This window comes from Taudactylus pleione, unplaced genomic scaffold (genome assembly GCF_031769625.1).
Source record: "Taudactylus pleione unplaced genomic scaffold, aTauple2 ptg000523l, whole genome shotgun sequence".
Lineage (NCBI taxonomy): Eukaryota > Metazoa > Chordata > Amphibia > Anura > Myobatrachidae > Taudactylus > Taudactylus pleione.
In genome coordinates, this window is record NW_028284925.1 from 1,955,001 (window position 1) to 1,977,862 (window position 22,862).

Below are 22,862 nucleotides of genomic sequence, written 5' to 3' on the forward strand. Positions count from 1 at the left end.
TTATTATCCATCAGTCGCTGTGGGCTGGCTCTGTAAGTTATGCGCCAAACTGAACCCTTCATTCTGTGCAACATCTGGAAGTCTGAGCAGATCTCAGAACCACCGGCAATTTCCCTTTTTACAGACACCATGATTTCTCCGAGCCAAGAACCTGGCGTGGTTGTGGCCGTGTCTTTACTGACTGGCCTGATTGCCCTACGACTTGTTTCCTCTGCACCTTCAGCTGGTAAATGGGTGGTTTGTGTGGCCAGGTCCAGGTCTTGCCGAGAAACCGCATGTAATGTTGGTCATAAAACAACTGCGAGCGGTTTGTCAGGATCACTTGGTTCTGCTTTTAAACAACTGCACAACCGGCCTCTTGTAAAGCTAAAAACTCCCTAAAACTTTCCTGCTCCCAACTTTTATAGTATTCTGATACAGAACGTCCTCAGCTCATTGTTCTTTCCAACCTCCCCACTGTACACGGGGGGGGGGGGGGGGGAATTCTGCCAATTTCCAGGGCCGACCGTCCACAGGTATCATAACGTTAAATGCCCTCTGACCTCCCAAGTATGCAGGGGAATCATTTTACCCAAATCCCCCAAATCTAGGTACAAAGCTTTTCCTGCCTCTCCTCCCCCCTCAGTAATTAAGGCGGATCGGGCGGCATATCGGGCAGTGTGTACCCGCTATGTCGCTGAAGATGCGCGCTCCTGACGATGCAGGTCTGACAGGCGATATCGTCAGCAGGGGTCACGTTGCAGAATGCAGCATGGCCCCCGCTGACGCGCCGTCGCTCCTGACATCAGCAAGTGTGTATGCACTTGCTGATACCGGGACCCACCGCACGATTGATCGGCTGGGACACAACGTTAAATGTGTACCCTGCATAACTGTCTTTATCTAGCACAGTCTTTGAAATGACAGAAGCTGATTGGTCGCTTTGGGCAACCTCCACTTCAAGCTCTCCCCAAGTCTTGATACCTCTCCCCCTATGACTATGTAAAAGTACATTGTAGCTCAGCGTGCTATTATATATAATCAGAGATGCTTGAGAATGTTAGAACTGTTTTCGTTGTTCAGCTACAGCTCGCGTTTGAGGTTGACCGTTCACATATCCAGTATTTTTGAAAGATTTTTTTTTTATTATTTTTTATTTTATCATACTTGACTATGTTTACATATATTAAATAAAATTTATATATATTTTTTTTTTTATTCTTTTTATTGAATCAGAGACATATAATTCAATTCAAGTTTGTGGATACAAGTTAACAGACAAATTCAATTTGATAAAATATCAGGACATATACTATACAATATATAAATAACATTGTATTGAAAATAAAATTATTATAAATACTGTAGATAATATAGGTGAAGGGTGCATCGTGTGGGATATCACTATGGAGCCACTGGAGGATCGTTGTCAAGCAGACGTAAAAGGTACCACGAAGAAGAAGAAAAACATTTAGTAAGAAGCTGTTGAGTAGTTTTTGGGAGTGTGGAAATATAGCTCTCCCATATTTCAAAAAAAAAATTTCACCCTAGACTCTTTGTCCAAAGAAGCCTCCACCCAATCCATTTGGAATAAATAATATAACTTCTCTTTAAATAGTGAAAAAGGGGGTGTACCTGGCTGATTCCACACTTGTAAAATGGTTCCCTTAGCTGCTGCGCTAACCGCCAACAGCAGTCTGCGACAACCTTTTGTTATATGTTGATCTTGGGGAAAAATACCCCAAACTGCCCATAAGGGATCAAATGGCACATAATTAACTAAATTATCCATAGTATATTTGCGAACTCTCAGCCAAAATATTCTGATCAGGGGGCAAGACCACAGACAGTGGAAAATATCTGCGTTGTCCTCCCCACAGCGGCGACATGCATGTGAGGTCGAGGAACCCATCAGGAAGCTACGATGTGGGCTAATATATGTTCTGTGGTAGACATTTAAAAACAATTCTTGATAAGAGCTAGCAGAGAGAGTTCGACAAGAGTCATATAAATTTTTTAGCAAAATATCTGGTGTGAGTTGGGGAATTGGCGCATCCATAAGGGCAAACCCGTTTGAAGAGTGTTGTAATCTAAGCTATCTCTCAAAAATAAGTAATGGTGGGATGTCGCTTTACATGAAGGTGGGGGGACTGACAGTAATGCATCCAGATTGTTGACCCAATCTTTTTCTGAAAAATATTTGACTTGCTTTATATAATGTTGCACTTGGTAATAAGCAAAAGGACAACATGATAACAACTCAAATTTCTCTACCGCCCTATGGAACGTGAGAGGACCTCTAAGATCAGAATCCACCAGACATCGTACAGACTGAATACCCCGGGCAGCCCACATTGAAAAAGGGAATGTAGCACTCCCATGTTGAAAATCTGGGTTTCGATGTAGGGAGACAAACAAAGTTTTATGGGCATTCAGTCCCTGCTTATGCCTTTAGTATGTGCCACATCCTGCGTGTGGTCCATAAAAGAGGGTTAGCTTTTTGCTCTAAGGTAACTTCACAGTCATGAAGGTGTAAAAATGAGGTTAGATTATAATCTGTTAAAAAATTATCTTCCAGAGTTAAATCAGTGTAGATAGATGTGTCATTCAACCAATCTCGTAAATGGCGCAATAAAGCCGAATGGTTGTAGTGAACGATATTTGGGAAATTAATTCCCCCGTTAGATTTGCATTGTTGGAGCCGAACCAGACCAATTGTGCTTTGCTTATTGTTCCAGATAAACCTAACAAATGATGTGTTAAGTTTTTTAACGTCTTCTTGAAACAGTAGTAGCGGTAGGGATTGAAACAAGTATAGCAATCGGGGAATCGCTACCATTTTAAGCAAGCTAGCCCTCCCCAGGTAAGAGAGCCGAAGATGCCCCCAACCACTTAGAACCCCAAGCAAAGACTTAATAACCCTTGATATATTGGTATAATATAGGGAGGAGGGATTTTTAGTTGCCACTGTGGGCAAATAAACCCAGGCCGTAAATATAAAGCTATAGATTTTTCCGAGTTCACCCAGAGTCCAGAAATATCCCCAAATTCTTTAAGCAAAGATAGTAGATAAGTTATAGAAGTTTTGGGTTGAGACAAATATAGAAGCACATCGTCTGCAAATGCTGTCACCTTAAGTTCATTAGTACCTATCTTAATGCCTTTAATAGAAGAATCCTGCTGAATTAGACGAAGTAGGGGGTCCAATGATAAGGTAAAAAGAAGAGGGGACATTGGGCATCTAGTGCCTCTATGTAATCTCATTACACCTCCCAGTAAACCATTGATTAAAAGATTGGTCTGTGGAGAGTTATAGAAGTAGTGTATTAAATTGATAAAATCTTTTCCATAGGCTCTACGTGACAAAATTGCGAATAGATGGGGCCAAAAAACGGTGTCAAAGGCCTTGTGTGTATCAAGACTTAGCAATAAATTGGAGGAAATATATATTTTTGGAAGATACAACGGTAGCCGCTATTGCTGACCAAACACCCTTGACCGAGTGTCTACCCTTTCCAAATCCAAGTCGGTGTGACGTCAATAAATTAGGGAGAATAGATTGTAATCTATTTGCCAGAATTTTGAAATCGTCATTGAGCTTGGAGATGGGTCGATAGGAGGCCACCAACTGGGGGTCTCTATCGGGTTTAGGCAAAAAAATAGTATGAGAGGCGTTAAATGATGGGTATGGAGGGGATTGTCTATGTATTAGACGATATAAGTCTAACAAAATGGGGGACATTTCCTGGCGCAGCATTTTATAGTACTCGCCACTAAAACCGTCAGGACCTGGTGCTTTATGAGAGCCTAGACCTGAAATGGTGTCCAAAAGTTCCTCCATCGATATATCCTCCTCCAAACAATCCACCTGATCCTGGGATAACTTGGGGAGACAAGCACTAGTATTTAGTAAACCATCTTGCCTAGCAATATCTTTACTTTCAGAACTATATAATTGTTCATAATAAGAATAAAAATGCGAGGTAATATCTGGGAGACGAGTAATGTAGGAGCTTGTTGATTTAAATTTATATTTTTAAGTACTGAAATTTTTTTATTTTATTTTTTTGTAGTTTAGTATCTAATGTGAACTGCAACCGGGCTTTAACTGGATCAATTTTTTTTTTTTATTATTTTTTTTTTAACAAATGTGTGTATGATACAGTACAGATAAAAAGTGTTATGTAAACTATAATTAATATTGATGGACATGCGGTCCTATGCAGAAACAACTGGGTTGTATACATCTGTGTGTACAAGTTTGGGAGTTATTCTCCATCCAGCGAGGCGTAGTTTGGAAGTGGTTAAGTCGGTAACAGGATCTGTATCTTCCCGCTGTCCCCTCTGGAGTGATGGAACTTCTCTCTAACCCCCCCCCAGACTCCCTCTGCAGACCCCATACCAGAGTGGACTGGAGTTGTGTCTTTTATACTGCTCCAGCCCTTGTTAATTTCACTCCGCTAATGACTCCCTCCTGGGGTTTGATTTACAGGCCTGTCTGAGGCCGGGAGGAGGCGGAGGCCGGCTGGGGAGGGGGTGTAAGGAGAAAGGGGCCTTTGGGGTCAGGGGCCATCTAAACCCCCACTCACAGGAAATTGTTATTTTAACCTGGTGGGAAGAGTATTAAGAGTCCTAAACAGCTGGGATTGCCTTCATTGTGAGCAGGGCATTGAGAGGCCTTTAATCCCCAGCAAGTAAGTGTACAGTGGTCCCTTGTCCCTGGCAGTATAGGGGTTTGTGTCCAGCTGGAAAGTTATCATAGGGAGAGCGGCGGAGAGTAACGTCCTGTGCGCCCAGCACACGCAGGGCCGTAGCTAGATAGTATTAACACTTATATAGCGCCAGCCTACGCCACAGCACTGTACAGGCCAAAATATTCTGCTGGAGCACCTGGGAGAAAGTCATTCGCAGAAGCCATAATGAGCACTTGTTGGGCGCCTGCTGAATCCTTCTGGGGAAGATATTGGAAGGTTCCTGATTGTATTTTACTTCACTTCGCTCCCTCCTAGTCTATCTGTAGGGACACGCCGGTATTGTGCGGCTGCAGGCTTTCCGTCCTGGCAGTGCCTATAGTAGGCCGCAGCTACCTTGGGCTCATTGGGTGTTGTAGGATTATAATCCCAGCATACAAGAACAGCCAAAGCCTGCTGGGACATGTAGTATCTCAACTTCTAGGGAGCCGGCATTCGCCTGCCTCATGCCTGTCAGTTGTGTGTTTATCTGTAATGATTTGTTTCTACAGAACGCAAAACAATTGTATACCCCACCCCTTCCCAAAGTTCTGTGACCCCAAAACTACCCGTTGGACAGTATGACCGCTGGAGGCTGTTCTATCCGTTTATTTATTTATTCATTTGTTTTGTCAAGTTGGCAGCTAGGTAGGAAAGTGCTTTGTGCGTTATAAACACAGTGAACAATGCGACTGACAGCTGCCACTAACTTGGGCCATTGGTTTTGAAAGATATTTTCTGTTTCAGGTGCGACTGCCGGGCGAGGCGGAGAGTGACGGAGAGCGCGGCGGATGTGCTCACGGTCCCAGCTTGCGTTATATGGAATCACCATGATACTGAGAATAAGCACCGTCGCTGTCTGCTGCTGTTTTCTTACTGCTGTTTGCTGCCTGGAGAAGTGCAGTGAGTCTCTCTCGTCTTTGTGTCATCCTATATTTGTATGTATGTGACTGCAGGCGTTTTCCTATTGGTGCAGCGTACAAACGGCCGGAGAGTAGGGTAATAGCCCGGTATCCTGCCGCCTGGAGCCCTTCCATACTCCTCCTCTGTCTTCATCCCTCTGTTCTAGTTATCCTCTATATCCTTAACGCCCAGAAGAAAATACATGTTAAGAGTGGAAGATGAGGTTGGAAAAACTTCGGTTTGACACCCTCGGCTGTTAGTGTTTCCGTAGAGTAGAGGTTGATGGTGGGGTTTGGGGCACTGACCCGGATGCAGGTGGGGCAGCTAAGGAATAGTTCTTAGGAAATTGTTATGGGGGAGCAGAAGGAATGGAAACTTATTCGGAGTCCCTTTAAAACTCTCGGATCTCAGGGTCTGTGGTTCTGGGGAAATGGGGGTCTCGGCTCCTTCCATCAAACTACACATTCCATACATGGCCCAGTACCTTCAGCTCAGCTTTACAGTGGCTACAAAAAGTATTCACGCCCTTCGGTATTTTTAACATTTTCTCTTATTCTTATATCATGGTAAGAAAATGGATTATGTACTAATGATCATCACAACATACAACAAAGAATTAATCACCACCTTTGTAAGAAACACCTAAATAAACCCAGATATGGTTGGTTATCATCAGAGATCCCATAATTGATTAAAGACCACCTGTGTACACTCACTGATTTCTCAATAGTCACACCTGTCTGTGAGAGATCTCACATTTCGGGACTTAGAAACAAGAGCTTCATCATGAAGGTCAAAGAACATATACAGCAATTCCAAGGGAGGAAAAAAAGGCACCAATCAGAGGAGGATAGAAAACTTTTCAAAGGTGGTTAATATTCCCTGGGGCACCATCTATCACATACAGAAATGGGGAGAATATGGCAAAACTGAATTTGACAAAACTATATGTGGGCCAACACTAAACAACTGCTCCAATAACTTGCGGTCAAAGCCTATACATCAATCCCATTGAGAACTTGTTATTTTTTTTTAAAGCAAAAATTCCCATTGTACCCAACAATATTGCAGTAACACCCACATTTAAGTGCACCTCAAGGTGTGTCTGGCACATAGGGCTGGATCAAATATTGACGGGGGGGTTAGTGTTAGATTTAATTCAGAAAAAGTTGTCGAGAATGACAATTTCTGTATTTTTGACAGTACAAAGTGTTTTGCGTTGATCAGAAGGCAAAAGGGAATGACTATGGGCCGTTGGATATAGTCACTGTAACTGCTTATTACTGTGAGGAGTCGGTGTGCTGGGTACAGAATGGGTTAATCCACCGGTGGATGGGTGCCAGGCAGTGCCCGGGAGCAGCCTGCCAGTGTTGTTGTTGGATAGGTGTGAATATCTATCCTTTGCAACTGATGCAATACGTGTCACGTAGCCGGGCTCTCTGAGGTGGGATGAGGCGGTTTGGGGGGAGGCACCGTGTTGGTGACGAGGTTCTCCAGCAATGTACCGGGTATTGATGTGTCCCTTTGAGTACCAGCACCTTAGGGAGCGCTGTTAATTTGAGGTGCCAGAGTAGACGAGGGTGGAGGTGGAGGAGACAGAGGCGCCCAGGCTGCCGAGGGCACTATATCCAGGTGCAGCCCTTTGGTTCATATGCTGCTGTTGGAATATATAATATATCAGGATAATATCTATATGTATTGGTGGGTAGGCTGCTACGTTACGCCAGCACTCCCCCAGAGGAATACAGTGCCCACAATACAGGACGATACGTCATCAGCAGATTTGTTGGATGTATATTACACTAGTCACGTGGAAAACTACAAATCAGCGGCTTGGCTCATGCTGTCCCCTCTCTGGTCCATAATATCAGCGCAGTGGGCGGGGCTTGTACTGTGTGTACATATGAGCTGTCAGGCTGAACACCCGTGACGAAACCATTGACAGCTTTTTTGGTGATGGATGTTTCAGTCGACCAAATTGCTGCCTCCGCTGTGTATAGCTGACAGGAGAATTTAAATTCCCCTTCCCATAAAACAAATGTTTGAGCTCCAGGTCCCTGCATTGTACACACCGAATCCATTATTACCCAGAATCCCCCGCTGCAGGCCCAGCGACGTGGTGGGGGTCCTGCAGGCACTATAATGGCTCCGCAATAAACCAATTTGGGTCTTTAGAAATTGCTGCTAATCAAGCTGAGATCCCTCTCTAATGCTAATTGCAGGGTGTGTTCCTGTAGCGGTGTGATGTCATTGAGACAAAACAGACATGATGTCATCGCAGAGAGGTCAGGGGCCCCAGAGGGATAAAGAGGAGCAGACAGTAACAGGAGGGCTCTGCAGCACATGTGTTAGACATTGTGGGTTTAAGAGGTTGAGAAATTAAGTCCAGTTGTGACTAATTGTTCGGCCAGAGCATGTTCAGTTATGTGTCTGTGCTGCGATGTCTCAGAGCCTGTTCAGTTATGTGTCTGTGCTGCGATGTCTCAGAGCCTGTTCAGTTGTGTGTCTGTGCTGTGCTGCGCTACCTCAGAGCCTGTTCAGTTGTGTACCTATTCAGTTGTGTGTCTGGGCTGAGCTGTGATGCCTCAGAGCATGTTCAGTTGTGTGTCTGTGCTGCGATGTCTCAGAGCCTGTTCAGTTGTGTGTCTGTGCTGCGATGTCTCAGAGCCTGTTCAGTTGTGTGTCTGTGCTGCGATGTCTCACAGCCTGTTCAGTTGTGTGTCTGTGCTGCGATGTCTCACAGCCTGTTCAGTTATGTGTCTGTGCTGCGATGTCTCAGAGCCTGTTCAGTTGTGTGTCTGTGCTGCGATGTCTCAGAGCCTGTTCAGTTGTGTGTCTGTGCTGCGATGTCTCAGAGCCTGTTCAGTTGTGTGTCTGTGCTGCGATGTCTCAGAGCCTGTTCAGTTGTGTGTCTGTGCTGCGATGTCTCAGAGCCTGTTCAGTTGTGTGTCTGTGCTGCGATGTCTCAGAGCCTGTTCAGTTATGTGTCTGTGCTGCGATGTCTCAGAGCCTGTTCAGTTGTGTGTCTGTGCTGCGATGCCTCAGAGCCTGTTCAGTTGTGTGTCTGTGCTGTGCTGCGCTACCTCAGAGCCTGTTAAGTTGTGTACCTATTCAGTTGTGTGTCTGGGCTGAGCTGTGATGCCTCAGAGCATGTTTAGTTGTGTGTCTGTGCTGTGCTGCGATGCCTCAGAGCATGTTCAGTTGTCTGTCTGTGCTGCGATGTCTCAGAGCCTGTTCAGTTATGGGTCTGTGCTGCGATGTCTCAGAGCCTGTTCAGTTGTGTGTCTGCGCTGCGATGCCTCAGAGCATGTTCAGTTGTCTGTCTGTGCTGCGATGTCTCACAGCCTGTTCAGTTATGTGTCTGTGCTGCGATGTCTCAGAGCCTGGTCAGTTGTGTGTCTGTGCTGCGATGCCTCAGAGCCTGTTCAGTTGTGTGTCTGTGCTGCGATGTCTCACAGCCTGTTCAGTTATGTGTCTGTGCTGCGATGTCTCAGAGCCTGTTCAGTTATGTGTCTGTGCTGCGATGTCTGAGCCTGTTCAGTTGTGTGTCTGTGCTGCGATGCCTCAGAGCATGTTCAGTTGTGTGTCTGTGGTGTTCTGCGATGTCTCAGAGCCTGTTCAGTTGTGTGTCTGTGCTGCGATGTCTCAGAGCCTGGTCAGTTGTGTGTCTGTGCTGTGCTGCGATGTCTCAGAGCCTGTTCGGTTGTGTGTCTGTGCTGTGCTGCGATGTCTCAGAGCCTGTTCAGTTGTGTGTCTGTGCTACGATGCCTCAGAGCATGTTCAGTTGTGTGTCTGTGGTGTGCTGCGATGTCTCAGAGCCTGTTCAGTTGTGTGTCTGTGCTGCGATGCCTCAGAGCCTGTTCAGTTGTGTGTCTGTGCTGTGCTGCGATGCCTCAGAGCATGTTCAGTTGTGTGTCTGTGCTGTGCTGCGATGTCTCAGAGCCTGTTCAGTTGTGTGTCTGTGCTGTGCTGCGATGTCTCAGAGCCTGTTCAGTTGTGTGTCTCTGCTGCGATGCCTCAGAGCATGTTCATTTGTGTGTCTGTGCTGTGCTGCGATGTCTCAGAGCATGTTCGGTTGTGTGTCTGTGCTGCGATGCCTCAGAGCCTGTTCAGTTGTGTGTCTCTGCTGCGATGCCTCAGAGCATGTTCATTTGTGTGTCTGTGCTGTGCTGCGATGTCTCAGAGCATTTTCGGTTGTGTGTCTGTGCTGTGCTGCGATGTCTCAGAGCCTGTTCAGTTTTCTATCTGTGCTGCGATGTCTCAGAGCCTGTTCAGTTGTGCCCTATTCAGTTGTGTGTCTGGGCTGAGCTGTGATGCCTCAGAGCATGTTCAGTTATGTGTCTGTGCTGTGCTGCGATGTCTCAGAGCATGCTCAGTTGTGTGTCTGTGCTGCGATTCCTCAGAGCCTGTTCAGTTATGTATCTGTGCTGTGCTGCGATGCCTCAGAGCCTGTTCAGTTTTCTATCTGTGCTGCGATGTCTCAGAGCATGTTCAGTTGTGTCTGTGCTGTGCTGCGATGCCTCAGAGCATGTCCAGTTGTGTGTCTGTGCTGCGCTGCGATGCCTCAGCCTGTTCAGTTGTGTCGCTGCGCTGCCTCAGAGCCTGTTAAGTTGTGTGTCTGTGCTGCAATGCAATGCCTCAGAGCCTGTTCAATTGTGTGTCTGCTGCGATGCCTCAGAGCCTGTTCAATTGTGCGTTTGCTGCGCCGCGATGCCTCAGAGCCTGTTCAGTTGTGTACCTATTCAGTTGTGTGTCTGGGCTGAGCTGTGATGCCTCAGAGCATGTTTAGTTGTGTGTCTGGGCTGCAATGCGATGCCTCAGAGCCTGTTCAGTTGTGTGTCTGTGCTGCGATGCCTCAGCCTGTTCAGTTGTGTGTCTGTGCTGCGATGCCTCAGAGCCTGTTCAATTGTGTGTCTGTGCTGCGATGCCTCAGAGCCTGTTCAATTGTGTCTGTGCTGTGCTGCGATGTCTCAGAGCCTGTTCAGTTGTGTGTCTGTGCTGCGATGCCTCAGAGCATATTCAGTTGTGTGTCTGCGCTGCGATGTCTCAGAGCCTGTTCAGTTGTGTCCTATTCAGTTGTGTGTCTGGGCTGAGCTGTGATGCCTCAGAGCATGTTCAGTTATGTGTCTGTGCTGTGCTGCGATGTCTCAGAGCATGCTCAGTTGTGTGTCTGTGCTGCGATTCCTCAGAGCCTGTTCAGTTATGTATCTGTGCTGTGCTGCGATGCCTCAGAGCCTGTTCAGTTTTCTATCTGTGCTGCGATGTCTCAGAGCATGTTCAGTTGTGTCTGTGCTGTGCTGCGATGCCTCAGAGCATGTCCAGTTGTGTGTCTGTGCTGCGCTGCGATGCCTCAGCCTGTTCAGTTGTGTCGCTGCGCTGCCTCAGAGCCTGTTAAGTTGTGTGTCTGTGCTGCAATGCAATGCCTCAGAGCCTGTTCAATTGTGTGTCTGCTGCGATGCCTCAGAGCCTGTTCAATTGTGCGTTTGCTGCGCCGCGATGCCTCAGAGCCTGTTCAGTTGTGTACCTATTCAGTTGTGTGTCTGGGCTGAGCTGTGATGCCTCAGAGCATGTTTAGTTGTGTGTCTGGGCTGCAATGCGATGCCTCAGAGCCTGTTCAGTTGTGTGTCTGTGCTGTGCTGCGATGTCTCAGAGCCTGTTCAGTTGTGTGTCTGTGCTGCGATGCCTCAGAGCATATTCAGTTGTGTGTCTGCGCTGCGATGTCTGAGCCTGTTCAGTTGTGTGTCTGTGCTGCGATGCCTCAGAGCATGTTCAGTTGTGTGTCTGTGGTGTTCTGCGATGTCTCAGAGCCTGTTCAGTTGTGTGTCTGTGCTGCGATGCCTCAGAGCCTGTTCAGTTGTGTGTCTGTGCTGTGCTGCGATGTCTCAGAGCCTGTTCAGTTTTCTATCTGTGCTGCGATGTCTCAGAGCATGTTCAGTTGTGTGTCTGTGCTATGCTGCGATGCCTCAGAGCATGTTCAGTTGTGTGTCTGTGCTGTGCTGCGATGTCTCAGAGCCTGTTCAGTTTTCTATCTGTGCTGCGATGTCTCAGAGCATGTTCAGTTGTGTGTCTGTGCTATGCTGCGATGCCTCAGAGCATGTTCAGTTGTGTGTCTGTGGTGTTCTGCGATGTCTCAGAGCCTGTTCAGTTGTGTGTCTGTGCTGCGATGCCTCAGAGCCTGTTCAGTTGTGTGTCTGTGCTGTGCTGCGATGTCTCAGAGCCTGTTCAGTTTTCTATCTGTGCTGCGATGTCTCAGAGCATGTTCAGTTGTGTGTCTGTGCTATGCTGCGATGCCTCAGAGCATGTTCAGTTGTGTGTCTGTGCTGTGCTGCGATGCCTCAGAGCATGTCCAGTTGTGTGTCTGTGCTGTGCTGCGATGCCTCAGCCTGTTCAGTTGTGTCGCTGCGCTGCCTCAGAGCCTGTTAAGTTGTGTGTCTGTGCTGCAATGCGATGCCTCAGAGCCTGTTCAATTGTGTGTCTGTGCTGCGATGCCTCAGAGCCTGTTCAGTTGTGTACCTATTCAGTTGTGTGTCTGGGCTGAGCTGTGATGCCTCAGAGCCTGTTCAGTTGTGTGTCTGTGCTGCGATGCCTCAGCCTGTTCAGTTGTGTGTCTGTGCTGCGATGCCTCAGAGCCTGTTCAATTGTGTGTCTGTGCTGCGATGCCTCAGAGCCTGTTCAATTGTGTCTGTGCTGCACTGCGATGCCTCAGAGCCTGTTGAGTTGTGCGTTTGCTGCAATGCGATGCCTTAGAGCCTGTTCAGTTGTGTGTCTGCGCTGTGCTGCGATGCCTCAGAACCTGTTCAGTTGTGTGTCTGTGCTGCGATGCCTCAGAACCTGTTCAGTTGTGTGTCTGTGCTGCGATGCCTCAGAGCCTGTTCAGTTGTGCGTTTGCTGCAATGCGATTCCTCAGAGCCTGTGCAGTTGTGTGTCTGGGCTGTGCTGTGCTGCGATGCCTCAGAGTCTGTTCAGTTGTGTGTCTGCACTGTGATGCCTCAGAGCCTGTTCAGCTGTGTGTCTGTGTTGCGCTGCGATGCCTCAGCCTGTTCAGTTGTGTGTCTGTGCTGCGTTGCAATGCCTCAGACCATATTCAGTTGTGTGTCTGGGATACCTCAGAGCCTGTTCAGCTGTGTGTCTGTGTTGCGCTGCAATGCCTCAGCCTGTTCAGTTGTGTGTCTGTGTTGCGCTGCGATGCCTCAGCCTGTTCAGTTGTGTGTCTGTGCTGCGCTGCGATGCCTCCTGCAGATTCCACTTAATGACATCACAGGGTCGGAGGGCACAGTCATATAGGGCTTTCCTATATACTCTGCAGCAACAGTGAGGATTACATATAATATATCGTCCCCCTCTGTTCATGCCCATATATGAAGGTAAAATACACTGATTAATCTCTATTCCCCACAAACCTCCCATCACTATGCAGTAAAGAGATTCCCACCACTGGCAGTCTGGTATTAGTCAAAAAGCTTAAATAGCAAATCATGAACTATATTCCCCTTCATATGTGCTGCAAAAATTGAAAGGTGGCTTTTTTGTTACCTAGAAGACCGCAAGCCTATCATTCACAATTATACCTTATGTAATGTACCAACTGTCTATATGAGTAATTGTGCATACACACGGTCAGACTTGCTAGATCAACGATGAACGATTTGAGTGATTTTACCAACGATTTCATGAACGATTTCTGACAGTATTTAAATGAATGAAATCGTCCAAATCTGACTGCAAACACAGTCGATTTTAGATATCGTTATCTGACATGCGGGCACGCGTATCGTTCTTCGGTGCATGTCAACGGTATGAACGATGTAACGATTTTTACAATCGTTACCGTTCATATCTTCCAGAAAATCTGACCGTGTGTACCCTCCATAAGGGTTTAGCTGGCCTGACCTGGGGAACAGAAGTAATATAAACATGTAAGTTATTTCAGGTGTAATAAATAACTCATTACATATAATATAATGCTGGATTCATTGATTTGTATTGCATTTTCTCCATGTACAGATGTGCAGTAAACATTTACTTTTATACTTGTGAATAAACAAATATTGGCATTAATTCCCTTTAGTATAACGACGCCCTGGCCTTGGACTCCAAGATGCTGTTTTATTTAAAGTGTAATTTGTTATCTAAGCCAATATTCACTAGAATGCAGGTTTTCAGGTCAGTAGAACGAGTGATATCCTTGAGGCATGAGGCTTGAGGCATGAGGCACTTCAGCATCCACATGTGCTGAAGGTGGAAGATTTTGTTCCATAAAGAACATAAGATCATATTGAATTTGTATTGTGTGACACAAGTGTAGCGTAAGAGCGTTCTCACATCGGATGTACAATATCGGTGTTCTCTCCATGACTGCATTAGATCATTATGAAAGGGAATGTGCTACGTGTTATGTAAGTGGAAACCATCTGCCGATCAGCCATCATTATGTAGCCCTGACTTTCTCTCTTTCTCCAGTTCAAGCCCCTCAGTTCCTGGTGCAGCCGCTCTCGACGTTCCAGAAATATGGCGGATCGGTCACTCTCAGTTGTGTGGTGGAACCGGCCAGCGCGGTGATATCGTGGAGGCTGAATGGAGTGGAGTTGGGAGATCTCCCGGGTGTTTTGGTGTCCGGTGGAACCCTGGTGATTACTGGTCTGAATAATGATACTGCCGGGAGGTACCAGTGCATCGCTCAAACCCCTGCTGGAGCCATGGCTAGCATTCCGGCCATTGTGGCCCTGGCCAGTGAGTACAGACAGTGACTATTGAATGACTGCGGTGTCTTATCTGAAACTTCCATTGCTCTGTTATAACATACTAATTCACTTCAGGTCAGCGGAACGCGTTAGTTTTGTGCCTACGCATTGTAGCCCTTTGAATCCATTGCCTGCAGGGTCGGACTGGCCCACAGGTGTATAAGGGAAATCCCATTAGGACCCCAAAGCCTGAGGACCCCCCTCCTCTTCTAAGGGTCAGGAACTTGGTGGAGCAGGATCATGGATTAACTTGGGTGCTTGATTTGTGTCTATGGAGATTATACCAAGATTGGCCCTCCTGCCAATCAAAGCGGGTGGTACTCATACACCCCTGTCCCATCCTTTAAAAAGGGGCCCTATCACCCTCTGTGGTGGCTGGCCACACCCCCTCTGGTGACTGGCCACACCCCTTAAGGTTGGGGCCCTACCATCGTATTCCCTGGTGGAGCCTTCATGTGCCCCTCCGGCATGTCCACTTTGCCTGCACATAGATGGTAGTGTGGGCGCAGAGTACCTGTTTTACTATAATAACTCTGCCCACAGCGTTCTAAGCCGGGAACGTGACATCTGCAATTGAGGCCTAGATTAAGCGGGCACACAAAACTATTTGCAATTATTAATGTAAATACCATACCGCCTGAATGCCAAATCATGTGCCGCCATCAGACTTTAATTTAATAGTTTCACCTCTTCTGCCAGATTATCAGGAACAAATGCTGAACGCCCGCAACTCTCGGAGAGGGAGTAACCATGTTCCTTTTTGCAAATAAATTGCAACAAATCTTTTCTTTATTCAATGTCATTTTTAGTATTGAGATATCATCAAACCATAAATAATGTTGATGGAAAACATATTCAGGGGGCAAGGGGGCAGGAGCCTGAAGGGGTGTTTTGACGTCAGAACCTCCTTGGAATGCAGATCTGTCTGTGGTTTCCCCTCCGGCAGGGAACGGGTTAGACGGAGGTGCCTGAATCCTGACAATTTCATGGACTACAGCTGAGCCCCTTCCCCAGAGCTCGGGTTCAATAACAATGCTGTATGCAGGTGAACATACCAGGGGCTCTGAGATGGAAGTGGAGAGGGGAGTGGGGGGGGGTTTCAGGAGCCCCCTGTCATTAATCCTTGAGAGTTTTGGGACTTGGCCCAGGCTAGGAGAGTGGGATAGAGTTTCTGAAAACACATTCCTGAGCAGAATAGGGGTAGTGTTTTGCTTGTGAGTTGATAAATGAGCACGCAGATGAAGAGTGGGGGGGGTTACGTCTAATGAGAGATATGATTACAGAGGAAGGGGCTTCATATTTCTGTTAACCCCTCCACTGCCGGATCCTGCGACACCTAAAGCCTTTGCTGTTGCACTGTGGCTTAGTATAAAGTGTCCTGAGTTGGGGAAAATAAGGAGTAAACCTATTCTTTGTGTACTGTAAGGGGGGCGAGGATTCTTTAGCATAAAGTTTCCGGCTCTTCACCAGGACGGGCTTTTGTCCTGGAAAGAGAAACTTAGTAACTTTGCGCAAAAATATTCATTTTCGCGTTGCAAATTTACACAAAAAATATTTATCACAATTCGCATTACAAATGAGGATTGTGATAAATATCCCCCGTAGTGACTGTGGGGCCTATATGTCAACACTAAAATAAAGTTTTTAAGGACATTTTCCTCAATTACCGTTATTTTAGTATTCATGAAGACACTTACCCAGGAGATATCAGTGATATCTCCTGTGCTAAGTCCCCCTGCGTTAATTTCCACACTCCCCATACATTAGTACATTAGTATGGGGATATTAGTACATTAGTACATTAGTATGGGGATATTGAAATTATGGTATTCATCAAATTCTGAAAATTATGTATTTTCGGATTTGATGGTGTTACTATTCGCCACTGTGAGGTGGCGAATAGCAGGTGACACCTCTGTCAGCATGGGCAGGTCCCCCGGCGTTTCCCTCCGGCGCTCTGGTCCGTCCTCTGGCTTCGGTGGCTGCTCTGACACTGTGTTCTCCCAGCAGAACACAATAAAGTTTAAAAAAGTTTTTTTTTTTTTTCTTTTCTAAACTGTACTGTGTGCTGCTAGGAGACCACGTGTCAGCACAACCACCGGATCCGGAGGCGCTGCAGCGGGCAGGTGGGGACGGGGGGAGGTGAGCGGAGGGGGGCACAAAATTACCGCAGCTGTAGGTAGTGCTGCATATGTGCTGGTTTTACGGATATAACAGCGCATGCGCAGCACGGATTCCAGCTGCGGTAAGTTAGTGTAGAGAGGGATAACTATCTATTTCCCGAAAAGCCGTCATCACAAAAATGACAGCTTTTGGGAATAGATAGTTATGGGGAGGAGGAATTATGTATCCTCCGGTAATTAGGTAGGACTCCATGCCAGTTCTAAACCTAACTACCTCCATCGAATTTTTAGGTATGATGAATAGGCCCCACAGTATTCCAAAACTTTGTAACAAAAGTAATAATGTGAGTTTGTCCAGTAGGGGGCGTAGGTGAGAGTCATAGAGACATCACACTTTTAATTATGCCATTTGCATCTAGTTACAGAAAATATTCAAGACAAAGCTGCAGGGTGACGCCAGCCTTCGTTTATCTGTAAATTTGCGACCTGGAATTTTCTGGCTCAACTTGAATCTATTTATTAGAAACATTAAACATTTTATTTTTCACCCTCTCCCCCCCCCAAAAAAATATGTTTTTATTTATATTATTATTATTACTTTTTAAAAGAAAACTTTTATGTTGAAAGTGGAACTGGAAACCCATTGTCACATTACATCATCAATATCAGTACATTTCTATGCAGTACAAATAATAGCGGTTAAATAACATTTAGTTTAGTTATAACTCTTCATATGGCAAAAACAATAATTGCGAAATGGGCAAAAGGATTTTTTAGATTTTTTTAATTGAAGTTTGCAAGAAAGTGAGCCGAGAACAAATGTTTCTATTTTTTTTTCCTAACCGCTACCAAGAAATACTTTGTGGTTTTTGCTTCAGCATTAATCCACCTTTCCACAACCGCAAAAAGACAGAATCTGTACATTGGTCTTCATAATAAAATCTGCACTTCAATATGACAATGCAGGGATAGACCATAACCACATTAATGGCCATATTAATCTGATCGAGTAGGAAGCTCCTCACTGACATCACTGCTGATGTCAGTGCGGCCGCCCACAAAACGGCAGGCGTTCCTTAAGGAGCGCCTCCGTTTGTGTAACCACCCCCCCGCCACGCCTACAAAACGGGGCGAGCTGTCGATCACCATCGACAGCCGCCCCTTTTGTAGTGAGCTCCGGAGTGAGAGAATTTTTCTCTCGCTTCGGGGCTTGCGCACGCGCAGTGCGGCCGCTGCGCGTGCGCAGGGCCTAAACATCGACCCGCTTGCGAGCGGGTCTGAATGAGGTCCTTAATTTTTGCATAACATCAGGTCATCTTATACCATAGTTGCCGACTTTCTGGCTGGTCCTTCCGGGAGGGAGAAGCCAGATCGGCAGGGCAGGGGGGGTGGGGGGCGTGGCATGGCCAAAAAGGGGTAGTGTCCGGACGGGTGCCTGGCGGGTGCAGGGGCGGGGTCACTCGACCGCGTAATTTTGGCCCCGAACCCGCTACACAATGCCGATAATACAGGCATTGTGAGGCAGGGGTCGGGGCCAAAATGACGTGAATCGCGTCACTGGCTGCCCTCGCAGCGGGGGTTAGGTGTAAATTGTGGGGGGATGTCGGGGGATCGGCGGCCGCCGGGAGGCTTGCCTGCCTTTCCGGGGGGACGGGAGCTGCACCCGATTATCGGGAGGCTCCCGCCCAAATCGGGAGGGTAGGCAACCCTGTCTTATACACACACATTCCGCAGCACATATCCTAACCCGCTGCTCCATGCTCCTTCCTCACTATCTACCCCATCTGTTTCACCCTTGTCTGTCTGCCCCTCCCCTTTAGAATGTAAGCTCTCACGAGCAGGGCCCTCATCCCTCACGTGCTTCTCCTCCCCCTACTTATAGTATCATTTACTCCTAACTCCCCACAATGACACCTAACACCTGGTTGCTGAGGCCCTGCTGCTTGTGTTATGCAGCTCTGTGTATAAACTATGTCCTTGTCCTGCACTGTTTTGTGTTACTATTAACTGTTTTTTCTTGTGTGCTCATTTATGTACTGTGTAAGGCGCTGCAGAACCTTTGTGGCGCCATATAAATAAAGGATGATAATAATAATAATATTATTTGAAAGATAATTTGATGCCACTCTTTCCATTGAGGGCGCTCATGAGTCTGTGGTTGCCAGGATTGGGGGGGAGAAAGAGCTTCTAATACACCCTCCCCCCGTTCCTTAGCACATTCCATTTGACTTCAGTGGTTTTACTGTGAGGGGGCAGGGCTTACTAATAGCGCATTTGATGAGCATCAAGCCCTGCCCTCTTCGTGGCGTCAGTGGCAGATTCAAGCAACAAGGAAAGGGGGGGATGGGTACTTTGGGGGGGCAGACTTTTACTCAAGTTTTCTCCCACACGTCATCTCCTGCAGTGCTCAGGACAAGTGAGGCTGTTCCTTAGCACTTCTAGTGCACATGTTGAGGACAAGTCCCACTTGTCCTTAGCACTGAAGGGGTGAATCATTCAGAGTTTCTAGGGTATGGATAGCTGACAATACTTGGTAGCAGATGGGAATGGTTTCCGTTACTCATGCTCTTTGTGGTTAGGGAACATTACCGAAATCACGTTGAAAGGATTAATATTGAGGGGGTGACTCTGAATTCAGCAGTGGTCACGAATTGTCTGCGGTGCACAAACAGAATTTGTTGCTTCTGGCTCCACCTGGAATTAATATAATTTATTTAGAAAACATTGTGGGCCCTTTGCATCACCGATATGCGCGGGGTTGGTCCGACACGGAGACAAGGGTCCCTTGTAATGGAGAACAAATGCCCCGTGAAGCCAGCCCTCACTGCGGCCGCTTCCCTGGCATTGTCTGCGTCCCCGCGGAGGTCACTCGTAATTACTTGCACGCTCTGTTTTTCTTTGCTGTGTATGGCAGAGAAGCCCGACGCAGAATAACTTGAGTCTGGAGGAAAAACAAAGAACTATTCTTTCTCAGAGTAGGGCCCATCAGCCTGCGCACCTATCAGGTTTTCAGGACCTGTCCCAGGAGCCCTTAATTGAGATGAATTTGCTTAAGGTAGAGTCCAATGTAAATAGGATATTTAGCAGTTCTGTTGGCTTTTCTCTTGCCGGGCTGGTCTGTGACGGCTGGAATGCAGCCGGTTTTCATGCAGAACTGGGCTGGAGAAAGGGCCCCATCTCCCAGGAGTCCTGGTTTTATATTGGTAAAATGTGTGTGTTGAATAAGAGACTTCTGCTCTCCTTATACCGTAAGCAGCCGGAGTATTTTTCTTAGCACAGGTCTGTTAAAGAGCGTTAATTGAAAGTATTGGGAAGAGGGCCTAAACGCTAACCGTTATAATTTACGAACTCGTGTTCAGATATTTATTTTGTACCACATTCAACTGAAGACTGAATACTGAAGGAGCATTGTAAGAAGTTACACAAGTTTTTAAATGGAAAAAAAAAAAAACTTCAAAAAGAATACTCCATTTAAGAAGAAGTTGCACAAGTTTTTGCAAGAGAATCTCGGAAGTGAGGGGTGAAAATCCAGTTTCGGGGCTGTTTTCTGCTTTTTATGTATTCTATGTTTTGAGGAGAGAATATTAAATTGTAGCAGTCCCTGGTTAGTCTACCTTTGGGTCCCTGGATGCTGCTGAAAGATTCATTTTAGAGTAGACCCCTGATTGCCCCCTTCTCCCGATGCACTACATCTAAGGGGAGTGTTGTAGCATTCTCGTCTTGTCTTCTTAACGTGGCACCCGCCTTGTAGGTGCATTCGTGCCGCGTATGACTACCGGGGTACACTGACTATAGGGCCAGAATATATTCAGCGCCCCCTGGTCCTAACACTGAGCCCTCAGGTCACAGACAGCCAAGTGGGGTTAAGGAGTCAAAACCAGTGATAGTGGGGGATGGCCTGATGACCATAAGAGAAGTGCAAGTTTTGATTATATTGTATAAAACAGGGGTCAGGGAACTTTTTTACCTTTTACCCCAAAATATATTTAGATACACTGACGTTACCCCCTTGATTTCAAAGGAAGGAAATCATGTAGTAGTGCCCCCATATAATGCCCCTGTAGTAGTGCCCCCATATAATGCCCCCCTAGTAGTGTCCCCATATAATGCCCCTGAAGTAGTACCCCCATATAATGCCCCTGTAATAGTAGTACCCCCATATAGTGCCCCCTGTAGTAGTGCCCCCATATAATGCCCCTGTAGTAGTGCCCCCATATAATGCCCCAGTAGTGCCACTTGTACAAAAAAAAAAAAAACACCTTAATCCCCACTCCTGCATCCGCCGTCGTCCTGTCCGCCCGGCTGCTCCTCGGAACTATGGGAGAGACGTCATAGTGCGCATGGAGAGAGCCGGAAGCTGGAGTTCAGAAGAGAACTCCAGCCTCTGGCTAACGTGTCGCTGCAGGGAAGGAGCCGGGCACCCGCTGGTAATAACATCTCAGCGGGCGTCCGGCTTAGAGCCTCCCTGCGGCACAGCCGGGCATGCATATGAATCATTCTATATTATAGAATGATTCATATGCATGCCCGGCTGTCCGTCCATTACCCCCAGGAATGACACATTAAGGAATTTTGCCACCCCACACCTCAAAATAATGGCCCGGATAGTGGAGTAGCATCCGTTAAAGTCTTGTACTTCCGATGACTTCTTGAAATATTCTGATATTTACCCCTCCTATGCTTTAGACACTGCCAAATGTATTTCCAATCTCTCATCTCATCTAACTCTAAATTCCTCTTTAATGTATCTATAAATTTCTTCTCAAGCCTCCCACACCAACTCCACCAACCCACCATCGCTGCCCACTCAGGCCTGTCCACTCGCAAATCAGTCTCGGCTGCCGTCTGTGCTCATCCCAACCTTGTAATGTCTCTTTCTGGTATCTTCTCATTGTTATTAAGCTTGTAGTGATTACTCTGTTCTGAGGAAAACAAATTCCGCTCCAAATTCTCTCCGGTTTACTATCCCATCAATCACTTCCCATGGTGCAGCACCAAAACTGCTAGGGAGACCTGCTTAAACGCGCTCACTTTCCTCACACAATCTATTGAGCCCCCCCCCAGTTAGGTTGGCATCCCCAACCCTCCGCAGCAACTGCACTGATGGCGTCAGCCGCTCTAACCCAATGGGGAGAGAGGCGCTTCACCGGCGAGTGATGTGCGGCCAAGAAATGTGTTTACGGGACCCCACTGCCACCAAATATAAATAAGCCCCTATTGTCATGAGTCAGAAGCATACGTGAAAAAAAACTGACACTTCCGTTTTGAAGCCGACGCGGCTGAATCGCAAAACATGGTGTGCGCAGTGTGTCAGAAGAACGCACCTCAGAATCGGGCCCTGCCTGTACCGAGGTGGATCTGACACTGGGCTTGGGACGGAGGCCTCCAGCAGGTCTCACAATGGTTCAATGCACCAACTGTAATTCAGTAACACTGAGATAGTTCTGCCTGATATTCCAGCTTTATCTCTGGGTCATGGGAAGAATGAGGGAGGGATCGGATTGGGGTGAAGTCAGCGCTGCAGATTAATAGAACAAAATCTCTAACTGGAGGCAGAAATCTTTTCATTTCCTGTGAGCTCAAACCCAAATTCTCCACCCAAAAACCCTCATAAATGAATACAAATGTTCTTTTCAAACTCGGGGGGGATAAAATGCTGCAGATGTAAGAAATCTCCTCATTCTCCTTTTGTTTGGTAGTTTCTGGGTGACTTTTTATTACTCGTGTATATATAGTGACTGGATTTGTCTGTCCCGGATCATTACAGGACCTCGGGAATCCGTTCGATATCACATTCTTGCTTTGAAACTTCTCTTGTTACGTATTTTTTTACCCCATAACTTTGTGAGTGTCTGAGCCCTTGTTACAGGGGGACCTAAATGGTCTTCTGTTAGTTTAACTGGAGCACAAAGAGTTAGGTTCTCCCTGGCTGTACTGTCGGATACGCCCGGCCTTAAGGGATTAATCACAATTTCTCTCTCATGTCAAATTTTGGCTCAGGTGAAGAAATATCTATAATATTCAACATGATTCCAAGTATTGATGGACGTTTTCTGGGTTTAGATCATTCTCACTCACACATACACAATACACACACATACTCACACACACACACAACACACTTCTGTTTATGGGCCTCGGAGATACGTGGCTTATCCAGGAGGGCCGGGAGAGGGATAATTGCTTTAATCAGGAGGTATGTGGAGAAGATGGATTATCATTAGGAACACTGGGCTGTTATAGCAGCTAAAGACAAAACATTTTTGTACGCGCCTAAGCCAGCCCTGCGTAATGAGCAAACCAGGTTAAGTTTAATTATCCTCATTAAAATCATTTCCCGTCAGAACCCTGTAATTCAGCAGAGGGTCTCAGCTCTGTCCGTATGC

General features: G+C 46.7%; 1 protein-coding gene across 2 annotated transcripts in view; it reads left to right on the top strand.

Moving 5' to 3' along the window:
- The window catches only part of BOC (BOC cell adhesion associated, oncogene regulated), a 70,785-nt gene that overhangs the window by 25,600 nt on the left and 22,323 nt on the right, over window positions 1–22,862 (top strand). For both annotated transcript variants that reach the window (XM_088450760.1, XM_088450759.1), the window contains exons 2-3: window positions 5,457–5,612; window positions 14,073–14,342. In XM_088450760.1, coding sequence (XP_088306886.1) covers window positions 5,501–5,612; window positions 14,073–14,342 — 382 coding nt within the window. In that variant the 5' untranslated portion in view covers window positions 5,457–5,500. The remainder of the gene's footprint in view (window positions 1–5,456; window positions 5,613–14,072; window positions 14,343–22,862) is intronic.